General features: G+C 47.4%; 1 protein-coding gene across 1 annotated transcript in view; it reads right to left on the reverse strand.

Annotated features, from left to right (window-relative positions):
- Nucleotides 1-7,347: 7,347 nt before the first annotated feature.
- The window catches only part of rbm33a (RNA binding motif protein 33a), a 50,051-nt gene continuing 38,848 nt past the window's right edge, over nt 7,348-18,550 (reverse strand). Inside the window, exons 14-20 of the mRNA XM_080020064.1 lie at nt 17,989-18,148; nt 17,189-17,434; nt 16,191-16,847; nt 12,429-12,572; nt 10,956-11,135; nt 9,954-10,042; nt 7,348-8,677 (exon numbers count right to left, since the gene is read on the reverse strand). Coding sequence (XP_079876190.1) covers nt 8,629-8,677; nt 9,954-10,042; nt 10,956-11,135; nt 12,429-12,572; nt 16,191-16,847; nt 17,189-17,434; nt 17,989-18,148 — 1,525 coding nt within the window. The 3' untranslated portion in view covers nt 7,348-8,628. The remainder of the gene's footprint in view (nt 8,678-9,953; nt 10,043-10,955; nt 11,136-12,428; nt 12,573-16,190; nt 16,848-17,188; nt 17,435-17,988; nt 18,149-18,550) is intronic.

Raw genomic sequence — 18,550 nt, forward strand, 5'->3', positions numbered from 1 at the left:
AGGGGCCCGGACGCAGCACATGGAGGGATATTTATTTGACTCGAACTCTTTCTATAATTTATTCCCTGAACCGGAGTCCGGGTCCTCGCGCACCATCTATTTTTATAAAGGTGCCGCTTGGAGCCAGTGAAGCTTCAGACTCTGCGTGATGAGCAGGAATTCTATTTTTATACACAAATTGTAAATTAGATTTTGACAGATCGTTGCCGAATCACATTTCGTTATTTGAAATAGTGTAAGATATGAGAATATATTTTAATTTAAATCCATGGAGTCGCGTGGGGAGAGGCGGGGACACGTGACGTCACCTCCCCTTTCACTGCGGCTTCTGTTGGATCAATTAACAAGTAACTGTGTAAATTTACTAAAATGTATTTTTCTTTTCATATTTTGTAATAGTTTGGAAATAGTTTTATAGAAATGACATGATGCGGATATGCAGTTTGGATAGTACTATACTGTATACATATATACATACATACTGTATATGTATACCTACATGCATATATGTATTTATATGTATTTATATATATATATATATATATATATATATATATATATATATATAAACACACAAATATATGTATATACACACACGTACACACATACATATATACACGTACATACACACACGTACACACACAGTATATATGTATATATGTGCAGTATATTTGTATATATATTGTATTTATACATATATTGTGTATATTTACTGTATATGTACACACATACAGTACATATATAAAGTATATGTATAAGAATATATATATATAAGTATATGTATATATAAAGCAGACCAGTGAACTTTCATAACGGGGCGATGTGTCAGAATGTCTAGAGTTTATTATTTATATGTTTATTACAAAATGAGATAAAGAAAATATTCAAACCTGCAGTTTGTGCATGTTTTTGTCAGTTTAAATAGGAGCAGTCGGTCAGTGAACCAGCACAGAGCTCCACCCTCTCCACCCACTGCTGACGGATGCTGTGTAGTGGGGCAGAGGGCCATGTGTGCTGGTGTGGAGGGGTCGAGGGGTGGAGGTTGGGGGGGGCGGAGGGGCCTGTTTGCTGTTTGCTGCAGGTTCCTCTTGCATGCCTGTGAAATGTGGAGGCTGCGTGTGGAATCTGCCGCAGTTTGCTCTGAGCAAACAGGTGCACATTCAACACAGAGCGTCTGTTCCTCCACCTGTCTGCTCCACCCGCACGGCCACGCCAATACACAGGAAAGCAAATCCGATCCATGAGAACCCTTAATGACCGCAGAGCTGCAGGAACCTAAATGAGCGTTCACACACGGGCCGCAGAACGCATGAGAACTTCTGATAAGTTGGACAACAGCGACGCGCAGTGGACAGATGGTGATATTACACCGCTGCTGCTGCTGCTGCTGCTGCTTGAATCTTTCATTAAAGACACTGGAGAGATTCTGCTGTTAAGGAATGGGATGAATGATGCAGTTGGTGTGTTCTCTCTCTCTCTCACACACACACACACACACACACAGTGCATCCAATACACACACACACACACACACACACTCAGTGCATCCGATATAACGGTCCTAAAACCTATAGAAGCTTTACATTCCCAACACTCACCTTTCACGGCTCTTTTCCTCTTTTAGCTGCAGCGTCACTCAATTTCAGAAAACAATATCGATACGAACATAAAAGGAGCCACAACTTCAGAATCCATGTAAACATGAGATATATTCTCACTCACACACACACACACACACACACACACACAATGTGGAAAAGTTGAATTATTCCTGAGTTGATCAAACATTTATTTGAATCACATTTCTTTCCTTGAAATCACTGAGGTCCGTGCGTGATAACTGGAGTGATTTATAACTTAGTGTTAAACTTCAGTGTAATGTCGTTATAAATTAAGGTATAATTCAGTACAATTTGGCTTTAATGCAGTAGTAATGCAGTATAAACCAGTTGTAATTCAGTATAATTTTGTTATATAATACATTTTAATTCTGTATAATTTAGTCATATATTTCAGTATAATTGTTATAATTTAGTTATATAACTGAGTGATAAAGCAGTTAAAATTGATGTTTGATTTAGTTATAATATATTCATGATTCGGTATAGTTGAGTCAATTCATTCCAATTCTGTATAATTCTGTATAATTCTGTTATAATTAAGTTATATAAATCAGTTATAAAGCAGTTATAATTGATGTTTGATTAAGTTACAATTTAGGTATAATTCAGTATGATTCAGTCATAATTGAGTTACATGATTCAGATATAATGCAGTTATAATTGATTTAGTTATAATTCAGTTTAATTCAGTTAATTGATTTATATAATTCAGATATAATGCAGTTATAATTGAGTTATAATTTATTTATATAATTAATTTATAATGCAGTTATAATTGACGTTTGATTAGTTATAATTCATTATAATTCTGTAACATTTAGTTATATGATTCAATAATAATTCCTATTAAAATTGACGTTTTATTTAATTATAATTTAGTTATATAATCCAGTATAATTGAGTTGTAATTCAGTGTAATTGAGTCATAATTCGTTATAACTGAGTTTTAACGGCTGTTTGATCAGCCTGATCAAGCTGATAAAACGCAGCGTTTCGGGCGCTTCACCGCTCTGACTCTGTCGCAACACGAAGAGGAATTCCACTTCCTCCTGCAGAGTCTCCGCATTGTGTTTGCTTGTTGATATTGTGAGATGGAAACTGGGAGGACAAAGCGTCGCGTCTCCCTCATTCCAGGCCGCAGGTAAACACTGAAAGGCCTCTAATCCCCGCAGGGGCCCCAACGTCTGCCGGGGCCCCAGAAAACGGCTTTTTACAAAGCTTGACATCTGCAAACAGAGCGGTCTGGCATTCTGCAAAGCTCGACAGCTCCGGTTTGTTCTGGTGCAACCGCCAGCGGAGGCTCCGTGTAAGTGGCCAGTTTAGTTAAAATCACACCCAAACACCCAAAATAAACCCCGGGGTTTAGGGTTCCCGCACCCGAAAGATATGTGCAAGGAGTTGACGGCCGAAAGAACCCGACGTGTGGGTGAAGTCATCAAAGCTCCGTTTGGCAAAGTCGAAACCTGGTCCGAAGCGCTCGTCCCCTCGACAGAACCGACCCGTCTGCCTCGGCCTCGTGCTGCGCGGGTCCGTTCTTTCAAAAGCCCGAGCCTCATACGACCCCCCCGGCGGTCTCTGTCGGCCCTCGGACCGGAGGTTGGGAAACCACGGCCCTCGGAAAACACAATGAACCCGGAACCTAAATCGCACATGAGGCAACAATAAAACAACCTGGGACTTGTGCGTTTTGGGATCTTCGACAGAAGTGGACGGGCAATGTGGTCACGTACCAACCAAATCATGCAAATCACCATCGAGCTCGTTTTTTTTTGTTGTTTTTTTAACTGTTTTCACAAATGTTTAAAACTCAGATAATATTACAGCAAATCTGAACAAAGTGAAAGTGGAACGCAGGAATCATAATACTATTGTTCGAATGCCACAGCTCAGTGGAACACTCAGACAGATCGTTCAACAGCTCAAACAGAGGTCACCTGACGACCGCTGATCTGTTAATGACCGTTGCCGCGGGCAACGCCTGGTTCCATGCTAATGCTATCTAGTGGCGCCATCTGGCGGCGCCACACAGGAACTACACCAGACCGGTGGTGTGTGCATACGCAGGACGCCATGCAGCCAGGTCATGATCACTAAACCGCGTCCTTCAGTTTAGTCAAAACACTGTCGGGGTTTTTTCGGTTTTTTTTTAACGATAATGACCGTCTGGCTGCACGCCGTCTCTTGTATGATACACGTCTCCCATCGTTCTCCCCCTTTTCCCTTCAGAGAACTCAGCAAAACGCAGCGTTCACCAAGAAAGACTCTGTGAGCCGACACACTTTCGTGTAAAAAATAAACTTTAATTTTTTTGTCGCATTTTTCCCGGCGGTTTTAACAGCTTTTGGACAGGTTTGACAGGGTGTTCCCTCCCTCCACACATCACAGCATTTGACAGGAGGAAACAAAAGTGCAGAATGATCTCATTGGTTCAGAAAAAAAAGAACAAAGAAAAAAACAAAAAAAAAAACAAACAAACCACAAACAACAGGTACAGGATTCAGCTGACGTCAAGAGCATTGAAACGGTGGAAACACTCGGAACAGGAAGTGGAAATTCCACAGTTTGGACTCAACATTCACTTCCTTCAGACACATTTCGACCCGGCGGCGGCTCCGGTCGGGTCGCCGCGGCGGCTCAGAGTCAGTTTGCGCCGCAACACTCGTCCCACCCCTCGCTTGGCGCAAAACTTTTTTCTTTTTCAAAAGTTTCAAATGACAGGAACAGGGACAAGATGGCAGCCGCTAAGGAAATGAGGAGGTGAAAGCAGAGGAAGCGAGACGCCGCCGCCGCCGCCTCGTCGCAGGGAGGCGGGAGGAAGAGGAAAAAGCCGTCGGGCTCCGGACACGGGGCGGCCTGCGGGAAAACTGAGCCGAGGGGGTTAGAGGGCAGAGAGCCGGCCGCGCCAGAAAGCACCGTCACCAAGACCCGGCCCCCGGACGTCGCGGGGTCGCCGGGAGAGGGGCGAGGGTTGAATCCAACGCCTCGGCGATCCCCGAGGGGACGACGGGCTTGGAGGCAAGACCGGGAGATCAATCACAATGATTATTCGGCGTCAGATTAAACAACTTTTTTTTTTTTTTTACTTTTTACTCTTTTTTTCAACTCAAACTGCACTTTTCCATCAGCGCTCAACCCAAGCGATGCGCCGCGGGGGAAAGCTCAAGATTCCCCCTCGATATCTGATCGACCGAAGAGATTCAGACGCCGATCACTCGGGTCGACTTCCGATGAGGGAAGAGACGCGTCGCCGAGGTGGAGAGGCCCGGGCCCCCGGGGGCGAAACCCCGCTCCGGGTTTTCCCGGTCGACCCGCCTGGACCCGCCGCTCGGAGTCGAGCCCGGAGGCCTCGACGCAGCGGAAGCGGCCGGTCCGCGCACGGGGGGCGGAGAAACCGTGGAAACGGGATTTCCCCCCCCCCCCGCTCTCCGGACCCGCCCCTTTCCAACCCCCTTGTTAAATTTTTTTATTATTAATTTTTTATTTTTAAACGACTTTTCATCTCGGACACTTCACAGTGATGAACCTCGGCTGGATTGAAGAGCAGATAATGAACTACTACACGGATAACAGCGACTTCTCTGCCTACGTGCTGCTACTGCCGCGAGCTGGTGACGCAACATAGAAACTGCGCGTCCTGAGACGAATGTGGACGTGGACATCAAAATAATTTTGAACTCAACATCCTGCGCCGATTGATTCTGTTATTTGGTAAAGGAGCCGCCCGACAAGCAGGATAGCGTACAGCCGGACGGGCATCGAACCGCCCGTCCGGCTGTTCGGTACTCCATCCCTCGTACGGTTCACTGTGAAGAGCCCGAGCGGACGTGAGCCACACGCCCGTGGCCGAGCACGTCATCCATCCCTTCTCCCGGCCTTACCAAGCAGCGCCAAAAAGCCAGCAGCGACTCAAGGAGGCGGCCGGGTGACCGTGCTTTGTGGCGCCGTACGGCGAAAGTCGAAAAACAACGCTGAAGCGGCGGCTCCTCCGCCGCGGACCTGGGGAGGAGAAAAACGGGGGGAGTGAAAACGGTCGCCGGGCGCCTGCGGGAGCTTCCTGTGAGAGGGAGGAAGCAGGAGGGAGGTTAGCGGTGGAAGGAAAACCCCGCCGTTAGAGCCGGAGCGCCGGCGACGGCCGCGACGGGGGGGGGGCGGGGTCAACAACTTCAAACCAAGAGACAGAGCCGTGGCGGTGAGCAGGGGACGTTTCCTTCAACCAGTGGGTTCAAACACAAACACGTCGCACAAAACACTCAAAGTTATTCAAGTAAACCTTCCGTTCAGGAACGAAGCTGCAGGCGGATGCAACAACAACTTTCTTGATTTTAAGGAACAAAAAGGTCCAATATGAACCTGTTGTGGCTCAACGAGACCAAACGTCTCATTCTGGTAATAGGTCGGCGTTGCCGATACGGTTAATCAACCCACAGGGTTTCAATCAAAGTGACCAGAACATCAGTAAAACACACAAACACAACCCAAAACAAAATGAAAACAAAGTTTGGGGTGGAAGCGGAACAAAACCAGGACGCAACCCAGAACCAGGGCTTTTCCAGAAGCCTCCGAGCTGCGTGGGATCAATGTTTAAATAAATAAATAAAAGGTTGATATTTTATTTCACTGATTCTTAGAAGTTTTGTTACTCTGCACTGAAGGTTTATTTTTTATTTTTTTATCTTTATTTTCTTTTAAATGTTATTGTTATTATTATTATTTTTTTTAAATCAGTCATTTAAGGAGAATTCCATTCAATTTAAAAACGAATGGAACATATATTTATGTACAAGTAGGAAAAATAATCCAGGATCCTAAATCATCTGGATGGAGAATTATGTTACGGCGGAAACTCAGGGTCACCCTATTAATACCGGGGCTGCACCATGTGTGACCTAACAAATGAAAAAGGGTTCGGAAGGTCCCCCCCCCCCCCCCCTAAAATCGACAAGTCGCCGATTCCAAAATTCAATGGCGTTGCCCTTTAATCTGAGACACTAAACTCCACTAAAGCGGCAATGTGAGAGCGGCACGTTTGGCACGAGCACTCTGCACCGTTTGGTGATAGAGAAAGAGAGAGGGAGGGAGGGAGGGAGAGAGAGAGAGAGAGGGAGGGAGAGAGAGAGAGAGGACTGGAGAGAGAACCCTGCCGCTGATCCACATCACCACGCCGACACAGTTCTGAGGGAGAGCGAACGGGCTTCACATACCTGACAGTTATTTGGGTATTTTGGCCATTTTTTTTATTGTCTCATTTCCCCGTAAAATGTTGGTCAAATATCTTATCAACAGAAATAGGGTCCAGTCAGTGTTTTTCCTTTTTGGGTTTTTTTTTTTTTTTTTTTTTTTTTAACATACAAATCAACGGCGCCTGGACACGTCGGGTACACACGGTGATATAAAAGCTACGTTGGTACAGAGTGAAGAGGAAGGTGTAGAATACATAATGTACATGGTGGCGGGGCGGGGGCGGCCTCAGCTCCGCCTCCGCAGCCCGCCGCGTCGTCCCACAGACATTCACACGTTAAAAACAAACCAAACAGAAAAGAAGCCTCGTTCCGTGTAGTGCAGTTTTAAAACAACGTAAAACGTTTCGCCCCCGCGTCCTTTTGCGTCCGGTCAAACAGAAAAAACGGGCCGATCGCGAAAACTAGCCCCCCCCCCACCCCCAACCGCTCAAAGTTTAACATCTCTTAAAGTAATTACGCAAAAAAAAAAAAAAAAAAGGGGAAAAATAAAGTAAATAATAATAATAACCAACGTCCGGCCTCTCTCACGCTCGGAACCCAGACGCCACAACAATCATCCTGCGACGAGGGTTTTGTCTTTTAAATCAATCGCGTCGTGACGCCAAGTCGCCCAACTCGTCCCCAGGATCAACCGCTGTTCTGAACGGTGTCAACGCCGCACCTCCCAAAAGCTCGTCGCGCGACGACGGCGGCGGCGGCGGCGGCGGCAGCAGCAGCTCAGACCCGACCAGCTGACACGGACGTGCTGCACTCGGTGAGGAACGCCGGTCGCACGGAAAAAAATAAAAATAAATCTGATAAAACAAAAAGGAAACTGCGGATGAGGGTCAAAATGACGAAGAACCACCTCTACAAAACCCGCAGCTATTCATTGACTTCTCGCGGAGGAGGCGCGGGGCGGCGCTGGAGACGCAAATAAAGCCGGCCTCCAGCGTGAACCCCGTGATAAAAGAAAGCTTCTCGGAAAAGAATCGACACGAGGGTAAACTATGGACTTATGCTAATGAGCGGGGCGCTTCCTAAATGTTCTAATTCAACTACGAGAAACGCGACGGTGACAGCGAGACGCACCGACCGACGACGGAGGAGTTTACCTGCACAGAGCCGCCGGAAGTCGCCGAATAAAATGTGTCAAAATGTACGGCATGCCGTTTCAAATCCAGAAAGGGCCGATCCCGAGAAAGCCCGCCCGCGTTCCCCCCCCCGAACGCCGGACGAGGTGCTCAGAAGCGCGACGGAAAAAGAAGGAGCCTGGAAAAAAAAAAACGACCCAGAAACAAACGCCACCCGTCTCCGCCAGGAAGCCTTCACGTGGGGGAAACCAAACGGCGTCATCGTGACTAAACGCTGTCACCTGCAGGAGAAACTGACTCACTGCACTCGAAACCCGATGAGAGAGGCCGAAGATCTATCTCCACGACGACCGCACACTGCATCCACGGCCAGCTGCAAACCGCCAATAACACACACACACACACACACACACACACACACTTCTACAATGGGACACAATTTTCTTAAGAGTTTGTGTTTTCCTGCTGAGGGGCTGAGCCGTTAGCCCGTACTAACCACTGCTTTCGTGTCTTTTCACAAAGCATTCATCAAAGAGCGTCGCGGCAGTCTGTGCCTGGATCCGGTTCAAAGTTTGTGGGAAATTTACAAGGCGCGAGGAGGAGGAGGAGGAGGAGGGGCCGCTGAAGGTGGACTGCGGGCGCCGCTGGCGGCGTGCGCGGGCGGCGAAGCGTCGCATCGGAGTGCGCGCAGACTCAGCCGTCGATCAGAGTCACGTCGATGTGGGACAGATCGATCATATGCCTGTGTGACAGTGGTTGGGATTATTGATCAGTTAAAAAACAAACAAAAAAAAAAAAAAACACACCGCTTCAGTTCAGCACAGTGAACACATGACACACATAGAACACGGTAAACACATGGAACAGTGACGCAGGGAACACAGGGAACACTCGGGGTGTCACGATTCTCCAAATCCACGATTCCATTTGACTTTGGGTTTTAAGGTCACAGTTTGGTTTTCAATTTAAACATATGTATTTTTTCCCCAGCACCGATGGCTATGCCGTGGTTCCACTATCGAGTCTTGATTTTTAAATAAAAACTCTTTGTTTCTCTATAACTAACTTTGATTTAAATATTAACAATTATAAATAACAACAAAAATATGAGAGTATCCAAACAACAAAGCTACACAGTGAAGAGCTTTATCAAAACTAGACTCTAGAATAATAAACGGTTGAAAATCTACTACACTGTTTACTATTTACTCATTGGTTTTATGCCCTGACAACGGTCATTCACAGTTTCAAGTTTTTCTGTAGGAAGATGAGTATGTTGCCTCTGCCATGGAGAACTGGGATGCCGCGGCGAGGAATCTTCCCACCGCTCGACAAACCCACGACACCCAGGGCATTCTACACTCCGCCACCGTCCTGCGCACGGCTACGGTGCGGGGGCTCCGCTCGAAGGGCAAGCAGAGTGAAAAGCGGCTCCGCTTTGGGAAACAAGCGACGGGTCTGTGACGCCGTCCGCTGCCTGTCCAAGCCCCCCACGCCGACGCCGGTCGGCCGCAAGCGCAAAGTGCCGTGCCGCCTGATGTGCGTGTCCTCAGTCCCGCGGCGGCAGCAGAGTGGGATATAAATATAAACTCGGATATAAACTCAACACGTCGGACAATATTACCCGCAAACATAGCGGGAGGGTCTCAAAACCCGCTTCTGATTTATAAATTCGAAACCGGAACGCTCATTTTGAATGTTTGTCGAATCTCAACGGTGACACCCCGATCCGGCACGGATGCAAGTCGGACGGCGAACGACTGTAATATGTACTGTAGTGTAATCGCCTACTTATCACAGGGGAACCACTTATTGACACCGGGGCACGGTTGTGACATTTTCTTGGACGAATCCTTGCAGTTTGGGATCATTTTATGTGACCATCTTAGCATCCGCCTGTTATCAGCGTCACAACAAAAGTCGAGCTCGACCTTCGCTTTTTAGTCGCTGCAACATTCCTAATATCGGCTTAAATGACTCAACACATCAACACCTCTGTCTGGCGGGCGGCATCTTACCTGTGGAAGCTGACCTGGAAGCTGTGAGCGTGTTGGGGGCTGCTGAACCGGGCGATGGCTTTCCTCTGCTGGGGCAGCATCTTAAACATCTGGCGGAGCAAACAGTCAGAAAGCATCTCAAACATCTGGCGGAGCAAACAGTCAGAAAGCATCGCAAACATCTGGTGGAGCAAACAGTCAGAAATAATCTTCAACATCTGGTGGAGCAAAGTCAGAAATAATCTTCAACATCTGGTGGAGCAAACAGTCAAAGAATCTTCAACATCTGGAGGAGCAAACAGTCAGCATCTCAAATATCTAGAGGAGGAAACAGTCAGAAAGCATCTCAAACATCTGGAGGCGGAAACAGAACACATCTTTAACATCTGGAGGAGAAAGCAGTCACAAAGCATCTCAAACATCTGGAGGAGGAAACAGAACACATCTTTAACATCTGGAGGAGCAAGCAGTCAGAAAGCATCTCAAACATCTGGAGGAGCAAACAGCCAGAAAGTTAAGAGGTCCATTCAGCCACTAGAGGGAGCCCAGCAAGGAAAAGCGTAGGTGGCCAACACTTTCCACCAGGGGGCACCAGAAGACCACCACAGAGGAATGAAGCTAAAGCCAAGCACCAGGAACACTCCCAAAATGTAACCAGACCTGTTGTGACGTGACAACATTCTTTAAAACAGTGCTCTGGCCTCTTCACCCAGATTCACACTCATTAAGTCAAGACCCAGACCTAATTTAAGATCAGAACAATTCTAGTGTATTCCACTCGCTGAACAGTGCAGTAACCCATGATGACATCTCAACAAACATAAACAAATATCCAAACAAACAACCGTAACTCGTCTCTTTGTTGAATCCAGAAAGAAAAGCAAACAGTCCTCAACTACAACATCAGGAAATAAAATAATCACTCGACACTCTCGGTCCACTCCAAACAGACCCCACGACCCACGGTTGGACCGGGACCCCGCAGTTGAGAACCCCATTGCCGTCGGTTCCGTGCCGGGTTACCTGGATGGGGCCGATGGAGTTGAGCAGGTTCTTCAGCTGGAGGTCGGTGGTGGAGGAGGACAGGCCCTCGATGGACACCATGCAGGGCTGGGGGTCGCTCTGCTGGCTCTGCCTGGACGCCACGGGCCGGCCGCGGCCCGCCGGGCCCCCGGCTCCGCGACCGCGACTCTGCAGGACAACCTGCGGCAGGAGGGGGGCGGAGTCAGTCTGCGGGGCCGGAAACTCACTAACGCTTGACGCTCAACGTGGAGAAGGCAACCTGCCCGAGGCCCCCAGGGACCTGGAGACCCCTGAGTGAAGGCCGTTCATCAGCAAACTGAATCTGACAAATTCTTTTCTAAAGCTCCAGCTTGTGGCTCATGTTGACTGCAAGGCATTATGGGATGTGAACGTCTATGTATCCCAGGTTACTTATCTATTTACGTGGTACGACCATTCACACCATCTGTATAAACGCTATATTTGTATAATACTGTTATAGAAGTATCTACTACTGTACTACTCCACTATGTGTGCGTTTGCTGCACACCACTCTTGTTTAACACCCCGTCCTCTACTTATACACACTGTTTAGCACCTTGTTCCTCTGCCACACACACACACACACACACACACACACACACACACACACACACACACACACACACACACACACACACACACACACACACACACACACACACACACACACACAGTATTTTTCTCCACGCAGCAACAATCAGACGTTCCCTCAGGGATCAATAAAGTCTCACATCTTTTCCAGGGAAAAGATGTTTTTCTCTTTTTTTTTTATATCCTGAAGAGAACTCTGTCTCCTTGTTGTCAGCCCGTGCGCTGCGACGCCTCCAGCCGGCGCCGGATTGACTCGTCACGTCTGAATATGGACGTCAAAGCAGCGTTGAGGTTGTATCTCAATACCAGACTGAGATGTTCCTCCATGGCTGGAACACAACCCCAGAGGAAGGAGGCCGTGCGACGTGCGCTGCTTTCCACCTGCTTTTCACTTGCTTTCCACCTGCTTTTCACTTGCTTTCCACCTGCTTTTCACTTGCTTTCCACCTGCTTTTCAGTGCTTTGCTCGGGGAAACTTGGTGGAAAAACTCAATGTCTAGAAATTGATCTTGCAATTGAATATTATTATTTCTGGTATTTACTTGTGACATTAAAGTGATAATCCGTAAGTTTATTTAATTAAAAATTCCATATTTGTTACTTTATTTTGGTTAGCAGGTTATAAGATACAAAAAAAAAATTTCAGCCGTGGTGAGTTTTGCCAAAGCAGCGCATCGAGTTGCAGTCAAACCAAAGACAATTTTCAAACAAATAGATGGATCAGAAGAAAGATTTTGGAAAAACAAAGCGACAAAGACAAGGGTGACGCTGGACGTCAGAACAGAATTCTGTGAAGCAAAATAAAAACATCAACATCAAAGCGACTGGAGTGCGCTCGTGTCAGTCAGACGGGCATCTCACCCTGTTGTGCAGAGGGTTGCTCCCCCTGTTGGCCTGGAGTTGCGCTGGGGCTCCGGTGGTGGTGACCTTCCTCAGGGGCCCCGGGCTCATCTGGGGCATCAACCGGGGCTCCTGCAGCAGGAACTCAGAGGCCCCGTCGCCCCCCTGGTTGGAGGACACACAGCGTCAGGCTACACCAGCCGCACCCAGCGCTGCACAGCTACACCGGCCCCACCCGGCACGTAAGCACAGTCGGGAAATCTTATTGTCCACTGCTCGACGTCGACGGTTGCCCAGTTGCCTCCGGGAAAGCAGAGGCGGGCCACTGTCAACCACCTTGTGCGATCGAGTTGCCCGAGAAAACTCGTTATTTGATCGTTCTACCGGTTTCACTATTCATCTCACTCAACTACAAACCGTTCAGTCAGATATTCGTGGCCCGAAACAGACGACAGACGCCTTGGGATGCGAACCCAAGCCTCTCCTGATAGGAGATCCAGAATATTATCACTTTATTATATTATCACACTTCAAGAACTTTTTATTTTTCATTTATTTTGAAGAAAATCCAGAGTTTTGATTTGATGTCATTGCTTTGAACAGCGTCGGCCTTCGCTCTTACGTCCGAACCAGAACGACGGTCAAACCATCCACTGCTGCTCCGTCCCAGCCACTAGGTGTGTGTGTGTGTGTGTGTGCGCGTGCGTGCGTGCGCCTCATTATCAAATAAAGTCGCAGCGTAGAGAGGAATTGAAGGTCGTCTTCTCCATTCAGAGGATTGACAGATCAATACGGGGAAAGGAGGAGCCATATCTGGCAGCAAATGGATTAATCCCTCCTTTAGAAATCACAGCTCCTGATTGCACCCATCACATGCAAAGCTGCATTACACCGAGGAGACACTTTGTGTGCCCTCCGCCCCCGCTCGCCCCCCCCAAAAACTCCCGGAATGCCACGCGCCCCCCTCCCGTTATTCCCGATGAAAATATAATTTGCACCTTATCTACGCGGCTAAGCTACACAAATCCAAATCCTGAAACCACCCCCCCTCCGGTTGGAAGATGATTTACATTCTGCTTAAGACTGACGCTCTTCATACACCTTAGAGAGAGAGAGAGAGAGAGAGAGAGAGAGAGAGAGAGAGAGAGAGAGAGAGAGAGAGAGAGAGAGAGAGAGAGAGAGAGAGAGAGAGAGAGAGAGAGAGAGAGAGAGAGAGAGAGAGAGAGAGAGAGAGAGAGAGAGAGAGAGAGAGAGAGAGAGAGAGAGAGAGAGAGACCGACAGAGAGGGCCTGAGTGGCAACTCACCTGCACCACCCGTATGTGACCTGTTCATCTTTATTTTCTGTCTCGGCGATTTTTGTATCAAAAAAAATTATTGTTTTAACGGTTACGTCTTGTGATGCTTCGTCAAGGTAAGAATACTTGTCTTGGGAGAGAGAGAGACAGCGCAGCGATAACATTGTCAGGTAGCAGTTTGGCAGGAGAACAATGAGGGAGCCTGAATCTCCTCTTCATCCCGTCTCTCCCTTTCTTTCTGCCCCCCCCCTCATTCCATTTCCCCCCCTACTTCAAATTCCCCTTGTCCTCCCCTTTCCCTCCCTCCCCCATCACTCCCTCAATCTCCCCCTCACTCTCCAGCCAAGTCCCCCAACCCCCCTCTCCTCCCATCTCCCACTGTCTCCCTCGCCACACCCCTCTCCTTCCACCCCTCCCCCGTCCCTCCATCTCCTCCTGTCTCTCCTGTCCCCCCCCCCCCCCACCCCCCTTCTCCCTTCCTCCCCACCATCCCCCCCTCTCTCCTTCAGAGCTCAGGTTCCCCAGTAGCGCTGACATCCAGTTATCTTCATTGCGGCTCCTCTCCGGCAGCGTATTAAAAGCTCTATCTGGTACCAGCGGCTCAGCCAGGGCTGGAACACGCAGCCCTTTGTGTTTCCCTTTTAATACAGATTAATGTGTAATTAGTGGAAGTAACTTATCAAATCCCCACAAAAAAAAAAGCCTGCAAAGGCTTTTTGATGATAGCGGATCACAGTGCAGCATCTTTCGGCGGCGACGTGGTGAAATGAAGACACACGCAGATAGTGCGTTCTGTTGTCTACATTAACGAGGGGATGACTTTCACAATATCAGCTCTGGAATATCAGAGGGAGGTTTATGCGACGCGTTAGTCTGATATAAGACTTGACATTATCAAAGAGTTCAATGTGATGATCCTCAGATGGATTCTGGAACACCGGATTTGGAATTCATTAGCAGACATTATGTACACAGGGTGAGGTGCAGGTGCACTTTCAATAAAATGTTTTTAAGGCTAATTTCAATTGAATTTAAGACTCGTCGCTCTCTTATTCAACTAGTTATTGGACGTAAGTACTACCTATCAATACACACACACCCCCTTTTTTTTTTAATTTGGTGCATGGCAGAGGTATGTATTTATATAGAAACAGTGTGGGTTATGAACTATTGCAGGGATTCCCACAGAAACTCTTTCGGAATTTTTTAATTCATGTTTTAATTTTTGAATGTGCTCTCCGCCTCACTAACGATGGCCCGGTGGCTCTGTCGTGAGATTGGACGAATAAAATCATAAAATGCTCACGTTGAAATTAAAACCTCATAAATTCTAATTTAACAGCGTTTCACGACTTTAAAGGGCCTGTAAATTGGTAAAACAAGACATTCTCAGACTTTTTAAAGGACATGCAGCTCACAAAGTTCCATGTCAACACTGTTTTACCCTTGTCTAGGTCTCTGTCACTGAGGACTACTGAGCCCTCGGAGGAGGATGTCAACCTTTAAGAGTAGTGATGGGAGTGTCCGAGTCGGCTGGGATAAATGCCACGCCGCTCTGTGTAGCGGCTAACGTCTTCCCGGCTCCAACCCCACGCGCCGCGCGCGTTCAGACGACCGCTCTTTAATAACGCCTCGTGAAGCTCAGAGAAACCGTATCTTTACGGATCAATTTTTTTTTTTTTTTTAACCAAAATGACACAGACATCAGCGCCCGTCACTCCCGTAGGTTAGAAACCTCTACGGGTGGCGACGCAGCGTCGGTGACATTTCAAAGCCGGTTCTTATAAAAACACTCGTCTAATTTCAAGTTGCGGGGAATCAGACGTATGTCAGGGCCAAACGGAACGGCGCCAGATGATATTGACAAAAAATCAGAGGTGGATAATTCCAGGTTCAGAAAGTCTAAGTCCTGCTTTCGTGTTTTGGCTCCCTGGGTTGACTGGGGCAGCTGGACCAGAGGTCCAGCTTGATGCTCACTAGTAAATCCACATGGCTCTAGTTCCTGGAGTGGAAGTTCAGATTTTCCAACACCGGATAAAATCTAATTCCATCTTTTCTTTTGAGGAATACTTTGAATTGAATAATTTGACAATATTTAGGGGACGAGTATTGGTGCTTTCATAAGACATTTACACACAATAAATATGAGGGAAACTATTATTAGTGATGTGGATATTGTGGCCAAGCAACAGTCTATGAATTAAAAAAAAAAAATGCAAAACGCTCGATAAATACATTTAACTATATCACCTATATGTCCCCAGAAGCACATTCCCAGAATGGATCTATTCCCGTATCATGGTATCAATATTATAGCGATATCTAGTCTGAAATCACAATATTAATATTACAACAATGTCTCATCTCATATCACAATATTGATATTAGGACAGCATCTAGTCTAATATAACAATCTCAATGTTATATAGATATGTGGCCAAGCCCTGACAGAAGACACAAAAGCAGAGAGGAAGTTCAACCACTCACCGCTCCCGTCAGCTTGACCAGTCTCACTTTTTCGGGGGTCTGGAAGCCGTCCCCCCCTGCACTCTTGGTGCGCTGCATCACAGTTCGCTTGGCTCCTGGCTTGGCCCCCTGAGCCTGGGCCTGGGCCGGCCCCGGGACGACGAAGGGGCCTCCCTGTATGGGCATGATCCTCTGCGGGGCCTGGGTCTGCTGGGTCCCAGCCCTGATCAGGTTCTGCTGGAGGGGCCGCTGCGGGACGGGCCCCGGCCCCACGTGGGGCCCCGGCCCCCCCTTAGCGGCCTGCAGATGGACCCCGACGTTGGGCTGCGGAGGGGGGGTCTGAGGGGTCCCGTTGGGGGGGAACTTGTTGCCCTGGTTGGGGTTCAACTGAGTCTGTTGTGGTCTGAAGGGGAAGGACCTCTGCTGCTGCTGTGTTTGTTGTTGTGCTTGTTGTAGTTGTGGTTGTGGTTGTTGAGGCTGTTGTTGTGTTTGTTGTTGTTGTTGTTGTTGTTGTTGTTGTTGTTGTTGTGAGTTGGCGTTGAGGCGCTCCAGCAGCTCCTTCTTCCTCACTCCCGCCTGCATCTGCCTCCTGATCTCCTTGGTGCGCAGGATCCTCTCCCGGAGCTGCTTCTGCTCCTCGATCTTCAGCCGGTAGAGGCGGGTCTCCTCATCCTCGTCCTGGAACACACAACACTGTCACTAGAACCCCCCCACCGTCTAACCCCCCCCCCCCCCCGTCAGTAATGAGTGTTTGAACCCCAGAGAAATATGTGGAGGTATTGATCTCTCCGCTGGGGTCCTGATTGGACTGAATGCTCATCAGCCGCACTAAATTCATATATATCAGAGAAAAGTCTCATTCATTTTCTCAAGACAAATTTTGTGATATGAACTCTAGACAAAACAAAATATATATGACATCATATATTATATCTAAATAAATAAATCAAAATGAAATAAATATAGATAGCTATAAAATATTTTGTGTAAGTACATGTGCAGGTAGTGAGTGTTCTGACCTCTGCAGTGCTAGTGGATGTTTCCTTCTGAGACCCCGCCCCACTCGCCCCCCCGGGCGGTGGGGGCGCCTGGGGAGCGGTGTAGCCCCGCCCCCGACCGGCCGGTCCCTTGGCGACGGGCCTGAGGTTGGAGGAGGGGGCGGGGCCCAGGCGGCCGTTGGCGGAGAGGTTCCCCGGCGCCACGGGAAGCTCTCTGAGGTTGCTGCTGCGCTGAGCGGGGATCTGCTGCTTGGTGGCCGGGGCACTCTGAGCCGCAGCCAAGAAGAACATAATATAATACAATACAACATCATTCATGTAAGTACATCGTGGAGGCAAGGGCTGGATGTTGGGCAGGATCTCACAATTGCAATATAAATTAATGCAATTGAAATTAAATCGGATATTGATGAGGCAGCTCACGATGCAAATCTATATCAATATATCGACATTTTATACATAATGAGAATTTCTGCCAACTTCTCAGTTTCTCATCTTAAAATATTTCACGGAACAAGTTCAGCACAGGAATTTAATATTTGAATCCATTTGTTACTCATGTGGCATTTAATTTAAGCAGATGGTAGCATAACTTAGGGAAAAATTGATATCTCAAGTTTCAAACTGATTTGCAAACAAACAAACCAAAGGAAAAAATTTGAATCGCGTCAGAATATAGAGTTGACGTCTTTTTAATTCAATTTGAGTCACTGGGAGGTTTCTGAACGCACATTCGAAGCCACAGCATAAAACCATATCGTTTCAAAAAGCTAAAATAATAATAACAAATATGGAGAAATTCATGTTGGCGTTGAGCTCACCATGCGCGGCCTGCTGGCCCCCCCACGCTGCTGAGTGTTCTGGTGGCGCGTCATCATCTGGCGGGGTCCGCCGTGCATGGGCTGCTGGTGGAAGGGGATCTGGCCGTGGTGCATCATGGGACGCTGGTCGTTCAGATTCAGGTGCTGCTGCAGATCCTGCCTGTGAAGGAAATAACAGTATAATGAACAACGTCATGAACTGTACTATTAAAGTATTATTAGCACTATTGATTTAGCAATGATAAACTGTATTATAAAATGTATTATTAAAATATTAAGTTTTATTACAGTGTAAACAGACATATGATCTTTGTAAAGTATTATAAACTGTTCAACAAAGTTCATGGTCGGAGCTTGAGCTTCAAACAAGCTTCCTGTTATTAGCCAATCAGGTTGCATTTTGTCAATAGGTCAAAAAGTTACGCGACCATGTTGACTCATCTCCTGAAACGGATATAAATTCCCTCGACTAAGATTTGTCTGATTTCTGAGTTTTCCTTTGAACTGAATGAAATAATAAAAGTAAATCGAATTTACCCTGACAACACTGTATCGTATCTGA

Source organism: Zeus faber, assembly GCF_960531495.2.
Source record: "Zeus faber genome assembly, chromosome: 19".
Taxonomy (NCBI): domain Eukaryota; kingdom Metazoa; phylum Chordata; class Actinopteri; order Zeiformes; family Zeidae; genus Zeus; species Zeus faber.